This window comes from Nannospalax galili, unplaced genomic scaffold, assembly GCF_000622305.1.
Source record: "Nannospalax galili isolate Female #2095 unplaced genomic scaffold, S.galili_v1.0 scaffold666, whole genome shotgun sequence".
Taxonomy (NCBI): Eukaryota; Metazoa; Chordata; class Mammalia; order Rodentia; family Spalacidae; genus Nannospalax; species Nannospalax galili.
Window position 1 is genome coordinate 5,207,232 of NW_008356473.1, and position 10,570 is coordinate 5,217,801.

General features: G+C 41.9%; 1 protein-coding gene across 5 annotated transcripts in view; it reads right to left on the reverse strand.

Annotated features, from left to right (window-relative positions):
* The window catches only part of Fktn (fukutin), a 60,368-nt gene extending 53,684 nt beyond the window's left edge, over positions 1-6,684 (reverse strand). For 4 of the 5 annotated variants that reach the window (XM_029556945.1, XM_029556944.1, XM_029556946.1 and 1 more), the window contains exons 1-3: positions 6,539-6,684; positions 3,601-3,814; positions 1,333-1,532 (exon numbers count right to left, since the gene is read on the reverse strand). In XM_029556945.1, the coding sequence (XP_029412805.1) occupies positions 1,333-1,532; positions 3,601-3,604 (204 nt within the window). In that variant the 5' untranslated portion in view covers positions 3,605-3,814; positions 6,539-6,684. The remainder of the gene's footprint in view (positions 1-1,332; positions 1,533-3,600; positions 3,815-6,538) is intronic. The other variant, XM_008854658.3, reaches the window with a different exon arrangement.
* Positions 6,685-10,570: the final 3,886 nt, after the last annotated feature.

Consider the following 10,570-nt stretch of genomic DNA (forward strand, 5'->3'; position numbering starts at 1 on the left):
AGTTGTGCTGTAAAGTATTCCTTGAGAAATGTTTATAATTCTATGAGAATGTAAATAGTTTCACAGTAATTGTTTTTCAGTTAGAATATTCTAACTTAATTGCAGCGCAGTCTCTTTAATTTCTTGTTCATTAATTTTTAACTAACTTCATAAAAGAATAAGAATAAAAAAAATATGATTTATTTTAGAAAAAGTTACCTGGACTGCTGAAAAGAATGTATATTCCACAGCTGTTGGATGAAATATGCTATAAACATTTATTAAATCTACTTATTCTATGTTGTAATTAAAAAAAAAGTTAAAACCTCATTCAATTTTATGTCTTATAAGGGTTATACTGAGTTCAATACTGTATAACTGTATTAATTTAACTGTGAACCTCAAATTTTACAGCTAATTTTGAAAGAGAAGCATCTTTGCTCTGGAAATTGTTATTGAATATGTTAATGCTGTAATGAAATGCTTCTAATCATGTGGTTATTAAATAATTAAAAAAAAATTAAAAAAAAATTATTTAAGCAGCTAGGGTCAACATCAAGTTTATAGTAAAGCTCTAAACATAAGCAGAAGCAGGCCTTTATTCCAAGACAGCGAACATTCCTCCTTTCCTAGCCAAGGACACACAACAGGGTAATGGTTCCTAAAGGTCCTGAACATTGCTGCAGGGGTTTACTACTACTAAGACGACACTGGACTTCAAGCCAGTATCTCTACTTCTTCATCCTACAAATACCAATGAAGATTACACTCTACTCTTCCAGTAGATTCTGAGTCAGAATACATACCATGAGATAAAATCATTTTGATATCTTATCAAAATTACTTATCAGTGAATTCATTTAACTGAGACTGTTTAAATATTTATTTTTATTTTATGTATATTAGTATATTGCCTGCATGTACGCAAGTGCACCTGTGTCGTGCAATGCTTGTGGAGGTCAGAAGACGGCATCAGATTCCCCTGGAACTGGAGTTATGGATGGTTGTTAGCCACCATGTGGGTGCTGGGATTCAAACCCAGGTCCTCTGCAAGAGCAGCCAGCACTCTTAACTGCTGTGCCTTCTCTCCAGTCTAAGAGTATTTAGTGGGATAACAATTTTTATATATCAGAAAATGTGAATAATCATTCCTGAAACACCACTTCTGACTTAACTGTGTAATTATAAAAAATTTAATTATAATTCTGAATTGCTTGGCACACATCCTACAAAAATGAGAATCTCAGTGAGAAATGTTTCCATAAAGATTAAACATTAATTTTATGCACTGAAAAGCACATTAAGAGAATGCACAGCTACAATGAAGTCTTATAATAGGAAAAGAAAAAGTACCTTTGCTGACAAATAGTGCTTGTAGTAGTACAACTGGAACAGCAAAAACGCAGAGCTTGTCAGGATTAGAAGGGCCAAGACCACGTTCTTATTGATCCTACTCATTAGTCTGTGCTGGTCTCTCTTGACAGCAACCCAGTTGTTTTCATCTTTTTGATGAAATAGGAAGATAACTCCACTTTCTATGAACAGAGGTATTTCTGAAAAGAAAAAAGAGCAATTTTGATTAACTCCAACAAGTGGCAGCACAATGAAGAAACTATTTAGCCAGATGTGGCGATGTATACTTTAATCCTAGCATTTGGTATGGTGAGGCTGGGGGATCAAGAACAGCCGGTGACATGGTGAGGTCAAGACCAGCTTGAACTACTACATAGAGAAGCCCTGTTTGAAAAAGAGAGGGAGGGAAGGAGGAAGGGACAGAGAGGGAAAGAGAACGAGCCATCTGCAGTTGCACAGAACATTTTGACCAAGAGATGATGGGTGGGGTGGGTTGGGCTTCTCCACCGTTTCTGACCCAGCAGAGCTGGCCTGGGACCTCTGAGCCTTAGAAATGTGTGTATCCGATGAGTTCATGGGCAGTGCTGCTGCTGACCATACTGAGAACCACTTTCATAGGAAAGAGCTGAGAGTTCTTAGTCAAGGAGCTTGGTCTCATTCTGTGTTTTTCAGCTGTGTGTGTGAGAGATACAGGATGTAGTCAGTTTTTATAACTCCCCCACGTTATGTTTGATATTTGCAAGGGTAAGAATACCTTGATAAACATTTCATTCTTTCATCATAGCTATCACCTGTGATTATTCCTTTAGTATGCGCAGTCTTCTTTCTACCTTCTCTCCAGTATGATCTTGGCTAAAGACACTTGGGTCTTCTAGTACTCACCTTTATTCCTTGGAGTACACAAATACCTCCTTTACTTGATGGCCAAGTTGTCTGACTTTGGTTTTCTGGTTATAAGAAACTGGCAAACTTATACTACACTCTGCCTTTGTTCCTCCTTCGGTCTTGACTTTCACTAGATATTTCTACTTTACTGTTTTATTCTATCCCATCACAAATGTTGTATTCGCATTCCTACAGCATTTCCCTAAAATCCTATTACCCTCTGTCCACTTATAGATGACTGGTTTTCAACTCTTTTTGCAGCTTATCAGAAAGAACTCAAGGGATTCAGTTTCCACTGTTCAAAAATAGTTGTCAGCTGACAGCTTGGTTATGAGGTCACACTTTATTTTCTCTGACTTGCAGAATTTGTACCATTCCCTTTAATGCTAACTATTCCCCTGATAACACTGAATTCCCTAACCCTATCTATAGATAATCTGATCTTTTTAATGGGATGAGCAAAGATGCTATACATTCCTTACCTATTATGAAATCCTATTTTTGTTATAGTGGTTACTGATATTAGTTTTTCTTTAAGGCTTTTGTCTTCTTTCAACCTGTAGAATATGAGATTTCTTTGTAGAAAATCTTTTGAGGCTGTGTTTGAACACTGGATTCTCAATTTCCAGAACTACAGTAGGGGCATACCTCCTTTCTTTCCTGTTTCACTTTGCTCACCTTTCCAAAGCCTGTCCTCATACAATGGCATAGAATTTTCCATGGTAATTTCCCATTCCAGTGTGGCCTTTATTTCTTTTTCTTTTCATTCCCAAGCTGTGCCAGACTTCTGTCTTAGAATTTCTTCCTAATTCTCAAGTCAATCAACATTGTCTTTATTTTTTGCAGTGCTGGTGACTCAACCCAAGGCTTCTACACACAAAAGGCAAGCACTTTGCCACTGAGGTATAGCCCCAACTCTGCCTTTTTAAAGGTGTACTTGCTTCATTAATTTTTTTGAGGCCTGTGCAGTTTTGTCCTGGGTTGTCATGTTTTCTTGCTTCTTTTCTTCGAAGCCTTGTTATGCACTATGCTCATTTCCTTTCAACTACTTATCGTTAAGTAACCTGAACCCCACCCTATCAGTTATTTGGGAATACTGTGATCGGTGGGAACAAGGTTCTGTTCTATACAAGAAGGTAGTTCCTTCTCAGACTGTTTTATACAGAGAATGTGTGTTAGGAGAAAAAGTTGTGGCTGGAGAGATGGCTCAGTGGTTAAAAGCACTGGCTGCTCTTGCAGAGGACATAGGTTCGATTCCCAACACCCATATGGTAGCCAACAACCATCTGTAACTCCAGTTCCAGGGGATCTGATGCCCTCCTCCAACCTCCATGGGCACTTGCACGACATGGGTGCACTGACACAAGCAGGCAATATACTCACGCATAAAATAAAAATAATAAATATTTAAAACAGGAGAAAAAGTTGTTAAAGCATTATTTCTTGCAGCTGTAGAAAGATGCTTCCTAGTCTGACAAGTCTTCCAGCATTCTGCTGCTGTGAGGGGAGTGCGATGTGTTTCCCATTCGTCTTCTCTCCAGGTAGTTCATGCTGCTCAACAGTCTGCCACGCTCCCAGCTTTCCAATACATGCTGCCCTGCAGGAGCAAAGCCAGGTCTGAGATCTCTCCCCCAGGATCTTCTTCTAGCCTCTTTTTACCTGTGGTGGCCATTTCTCAAACATTTCTGTTTGGGGTTTCAGTCATTTTTGTCCCAGAAATGCTGTAATAACACCTGTCTCTCATTTTCCATGTTGTTTCAGGGTAATTTCAGATAGAACAAAGCACAAATGTCTTTACTCTGCCATTTCCCCATCAGAACTTTTGGTGTGGATTGTTTTAAAACAATCCAAATGGGCTTACAGAGCTGAAGCCTGTATAAAACAAACACTGTAAAAAATGACATAAGATCAACAAACTACCCAAGAGAATATCAACAGATGTGTGAATTACTCACTGATCTGCAGATAATATGTATCAAGATAACTGAATAAACCATGATTTTCTCCAAACTGAAAACTAGCAGCACATATTAACACTGATAATGACACTAGCTTCTGCTGTCGGTTTAAATGTACTAATAATAGTCTAATATAAAGGTACTTCCTGGGGTAACAAGGAAAACACCTTCATTTTCAAGATTTCAGCTATTTCTTTTCTTTTCTTTTTTTTTTTGAGACCCTATACCCCCTATACTCCCTATACCACCAGCTGGCCTGGAAGTGGCTATGTAGATGAGGCTGGCCTTGATCTCACAGAGATCCACCTGCCCCTGTCTCCCAAGTGCTGGGACTAAAGGCGTGCACCACCACGCTGAGCATGATTTCAGCTACTTCTTGTTCGTGTACTAAACACACCATTGTACTGTGTGCTGATTCGTAGTGCAGTCTAAAGCAGCAGACTCTACCCTTGCTAAGCCTCCTCTATCAGCCATTACAGACAGAAAGTCCAACATACTGTTGTCTCTTGGGACCTACCTCTAATTTACAACTAATAAAAAATTAATTCATTCATAACATAGTACCACTTAAAAATGAGCAATGTGATAGTTTACAAAAGAGACGCCAAGGCTTGTGGGTGTTACCTCTAAAATATCTCAGGAATTACCTCCCTATTCTTTATTCACAGTCAAAATGTAATTGTAATGTTCTAATTTTAGTAGGTGCCTCTGTCTTCACTTTCTCTGTAACCATAACCATGACATTAGGAAATACACCAGGGTGTTGACAGGTAAATCAAGTTATTCCACACCAAGAATTTTCAACAGTTCTGGCAAACTCAGCAAGCTGGGGATCCCTAGGGATCCGCCTGTCAGTTTACCCAGGTTTGAGATTACAAGTGCAGGCTGCCTGACTCAGTTTTCTTATGTGCATTTCGGGGATTGAACTCAGATCCCCACATGATGGCATGGCAAGCACTTTAATGACTGAACTTCCTCCCAGCCCAAATCAAGTTTATTTTATTTATTTATTATTTCAGTTTTTTGAGGCAGGGTCTCCCTGTAGTCCCAAATGGCCTGGAATTCACTATGTAGACCAGGCTGGCCTCATCTCTCAGGGATCTGCTGGCCTCTGCCTCTGCCTCCAGAGTGCAGGGATCAAAGGGGTGCACCAACACTCCTGGTGGGTATTTTATTTATTTTTCAAATTATTTTTAAGTAAGTAAAGCATCCCCTTAAGATGCAAATAACTAATTGCTTGGTTGAGGACATTTAGGTCTTGATCTTAGTAAAGCTATAAAGCTATGTGAATTGGGCTGGAGAGATGGATCAGCGGTTAAGAGCACTGACTGCTCTTGCAGAGGACCGGGGTTAGATTCCCAGCACCCACATGGCGGCTACAAACCATCCTTAACTCCAGTTCCAGGGGAATCTGAAGCCCGCTCTGACCTCCATGGCATTGCACGACACGAGTGCACTCATACACATAAAATAAAAATAATAAAATGTTTAAAAAAAAAAAGCAAGCAAAGAGAGCTAGCTCTCCCTCCTCAGACTCAAATTTTATAGGTTTTAAAGAAGACAAACTATCTGACTCAAGACAGCACTTTACAAAGGAGAACAGGTAAAAATTAAGAGACAGCCAAAAGGCTGTCTTCAAAAGTAGAAAGAATCTCATCTAGGTCATCTTTATATCTTAGAATTGGGGTCCACAGAAAAGTAGCTTGCCTCTTGTTGCCTGACAAATGGCACCTGCGATGAAATCAGAATTCAGTTTTCTGGACTACTATCTAAAACTTCCAGCAAGCCAGCCGTATTCATATGCAACCTCTTCCAACATTCCCCAATGATAATGCAAACAGAAGGCAGTCCGGAAAGCCACATGAAACTGAGCACGGCTCGTTGGGAGCACATCATTCTGAAGCACAGGAAGGGGTGCTTCACTAACGCGCTCCTGCAGATGTACTGGAGGCTGAACACCGGGAGGAGCCTGGGAAGCCGGGGCAGCTGCCTCCCTCCATAAAGCGGTTGCAGCCGCGCTTCACACGCACAACTTCGTCCTTTGCAGGGCAGGGAACTCCTTCCCAGGTGCAACTCTTCCTGGCTAGCTGCAGTCACTCTCCTACCTTGCCTTCCCTTCCCTGGGAGCTCAGCCCTGCATCCAGGACCCCTGCATCCAGGATCGCTGCAACTGCTCCTGTCCCGGCACTTCCATGCTCGCTCCCCGCAACTTCCGAGAAGGCTCTCACCATTCCGAGCAAATGTCACTGCTCCCACCCGCCTTCCTCATCGACCCGGGTCAGGATGAGGATTTCACTTGCTGACACTCCTGAGCGTATGGGAAGCAAGCGTGGGATGCTCGCCGACCGACTCACAGACCGTACCTGCACGGACTTCCACGTCCTCCCGCCCGACCCAGGCAGATGCCCAAGGTGGTGGAGCGCCAGGAAAGGGCTCTGAGCGACCGGCGAGTGTACCTGCAGCGCCCGCCCACCGCCCCGCTGGACTCCCTGTCACCAAAGCCCACAGCGGCTGCTTGCTTTACGGCAGTCACGGCAAGCGTCGCAAAAGGGGCCGTCAAGCGCGGTGCAGCCGGAGGGCTCCCGAGGTCCGACGCTCGCCTTAGCTCCACCTGAGCAGTACGAAAGTCTCCCGGGGAACAAAGCGGGGCTATTTCACCAGAATGGCAGCCAAAGGCAAACTGCAGGGGGATGGAACCTTTTTTTTTTTTTTTTTTTTTTTTTTAGCACAAGTACTAAGATTTAGAATAACTCAGTTCTGCTTCAGTACCGTCTCCTGAGATTGGGGATAGAGTGGGAAGAGCACTCGAGCGATTTATTGCCTCCATAGCGTCCAAGTCGAGGAGACTGTTATTCGTTACTCCCCATTTGAGGGCTGGAGACAGAATTCCTGGCCTGGATCCTTCGCGCTTTTCAGTGTTGTTTAAGGAATGTAAAAGACTAGATAAGAATTTTTGAAAATTAGAAAGCACTAAACAAATTACTGGAATTTTAAGTTATACAAAAATTACTAACAGCCCATAGTAAAAGATGAAGTTGCCCCTACCTCCCCCCAGGCTGGCCTTACTCTGTATAGCCCGGGATGCCCTTCAGCTCCTGATCCTCATGCTTCCATGCCCTAATGCTGAGATTATAGGCCTGCACACTGAAATTTTCTAAACATTGTGATGGAATATGGTGTTTACAGCCAGCCTTGGCTACAGGAGACCATGCCAGGGTAAAGAAAAACAAAATCCATCATTAGTGCACTGAAGTATTAAAAGGTAAAATTTAAAACTAGGTGACAGATACTTGGCAAAATTATTGACTGATAAAATCTACATAATGTGTTTATTATGCTCAACTGTATGTTTGAGAATTACAGTTACAAGTAGAAAAACGATCAGGTTTGTAGAAGTGGATACATTTCAAGTGCATAGCAAATCTTGTCCTACATCAGCCTTTGAAGAGGCAGTTAAGAGGATTAGCAAATCTTCAGTTATGAGCCGAATTCTTTTAAAGTATAGATCTCACTGTCAAGCATGTCAGATCACTTGTGAGACCAGTTCACCATAAAAGTCTTTATGCTTTAATCTGATTAATATTCACCTTTCAAAAATCAAGAGTCTGTAGATTAATATCCTGACCCAGTAACATTTGTGGTAGTCTGGGGCAAAAGCATATAGTTTCAACTCTCACATAAGTAGCTAAGAGCTTAACCATCAAAATGTTACCCTTCTACCTTGACAGATATTTCGTCTCAAAGAAAATAAGCACATTTCAAATATGAAATTCTCAGATTCCTCAAAGTGACCACATTATGTACTAGGCTGGCCTGATATGCATGCATTGGACTGTTATTCAATTGGCACATCCAAGCCCATCCACTCTCACAAACTAGGGTGATACATTTGTGGTACAATCTTTTTTTCAGGATGGACCTTGGTATTTATTCATTTTTGACAGGGTCTCCCTGTAGCCCCAGCGTACCAGGAACTATGTAGACCAGGCTGGCCTTGTTCTTACAGAGATCCCCCTGCCTCTGCCTCTGGGATTAAGGCATGTGCCACCACACCCAGCCTCCCCTGAGTGCCTGCGTGTACACACACACACACACACACACGCACCTTACACAGGTCCTGAAGTGGGGAGTTCTGGAGTGCTGGCAATTCTGCCACATAATCATCTACAAATGGGTGGGTTAGTCAGTGGGAGATGCAGTGGAGAGTTCCACCCTTAGTTTCGTGTTGGGATAAAATACCTGACAAAAACAACTCAGGGGAGGTTTATTTGGCTCCCAGTTCCACTTGGTAGTTCATCACAGCAGGGAAGTCATCACAGCAGAAGTGTGAGCGAGATGTTCCATGTCTCAGGAGAACAAAAACGCCTGCAAGCTACCGCTGGATCAGCTGGTTCTCTCCTTTTCATTAAGTTCAGGGCCCAGCCCAGAAAATGGTGCCACCCACATTTGGGGTGGGTCTTTCTATTTCCATTAACCCAAATAAGAAAATCCCACACAGGCATGCCTACAGATGAACCTAATCTAGACAACTGCTCATTGAGACACCCTTCCCTGAGATTCTAGATTGTGTCAAGTTGACAAACTATCACATACCCTTTGGGAACCCCATTCAGGTGAAGCTGGGACCTTAGGCTACAGAAAAGAATTTCAGGATGGAGTCACTATATAACCATACACATAAATACAAGATTCTGGGGTGAGGGGCTCTTTTTCCCACACAGGCCCCTTTAATTTTTCCTTTCTATCCTGTTTCAAGAATAGGCATATGGAAGCAAGGCAGGCATAATCCCTGGATTCCTTCAAGTTTCGAGTCAGGCGAGGGTCTGTAACTCAAGTACTAGGTGCATGCATACACATAGTCCTGGCAAAGTGTGTGTGTGTGTGTGCGTGTGTGTGTGTATGTGTGTATTTATATATATAGTGTGTGGGAGGTCTCCCTCCCCCCGTGGGTCATTGGCCACCGATCCACAAGAACAAAGGGAGCAGAAGCGACGAACGGGGGCAGATTTAGTGATACAGCTCCAGACTCAGTGAAACAGCTCCAGATTCAGTGGGGGTTAAGGCAAATATAGTGTGGAGGCAGCAGCCAAAGCTTCAGCTGATAGGTGCTCATAGTATGCTTTATTTACATGTGGTAGGGGGATCCTATCATCTGGCTATAGGGCAATGCCTAATTATCATATAGAAAAAACCTGGGGGCAGTTTTTATTGTAGATAACTATGCCAAAGGTCATGTTCTGAATAAGGTCAGGCATCCCTGCTTGGAGGCACTTTCCAGGTAAGTCAGGCAGGAAGCCCCTGCTGAGAAAGGAGCCAACTTTAACAGCAGGGTTTCCCAACATATATAGTACTAGGGAGAACTTTTTCTGTTTTAGAATATAAATAGCCTTCCCTTAATACCATATATTTTATCAGTGATGTAGAGTTACATGGAAGCACCATGATATATAATCAATCCCTTTGGTGGTGACCTTGAGGAAAGTGGGCATAAACTAGTACCATGCAGTATAAATGCAAAATTGTGTTTAATAAGGAAAAATGTGGACAGAAAAGTAGAGTGCACACAATTTATTAAGAAAAAAAGCCCTAGTTTTGAGGAAGCCAAGTACCATATGGTCTATACTGTGGTTTGAATGTTAAATGTCCCTTCAGGTGCACACACTTGAACAGCTAGTGGCCTTTGGGAGGAGGTGGGGCCAGTGGTTTATTGGGGGGTGGGTCTTCGAGGTAATAGCCTATCTGCTACTGGCTGAATCCATCTCTTTCTGCTTTCTAATCTTTCAGGATGTGAGCAAGTAATTTTATACTCTTGCACCCACAAGCAATCTGGTTTAGCCATCATGCCTTCATGCCAGACTTCTCCCTCAAAATGTGAGCCCAAATAAAGCTTTGCTCCTTAAGTTACTACTTGTCAGACATTTAGTCACAGTGATAAGAAAACTAGCCCAGCCTACATATCCATAACATCTAGTCAAGGGGAGAAATGTGCAGATTGTATCTGGGCCACAGTATAAAAATGGCAGCTTACAGATGCAGCAGATTAGAAAAGGGGAAACCTTCAGAATTCTGCTAGCCTATTTTATTGAAGTAACTTTGAACTGTGGGGGCCAATTCATTGACTAGTAACCACAAAAGAAAAGGATGGATGGTCAATGTTTATCTTTCTTCAATTAACAGTTTGTCATGGTATAGTGAATACCAGTTTATGAGTATATATGTAAGAGAAATAATTTTAATTAGTAGAGGTGATAAACATTACCATTAACATCTACCTGATGACTTTATATCCATACTCAGGTACCAAGAATCTGAGTGTAACTGACTGTGACTAGTAATAATCAGATACATAGAGATTAATGATGTATGTGCAAACATCTAAGTGTTAGCAGCATCAA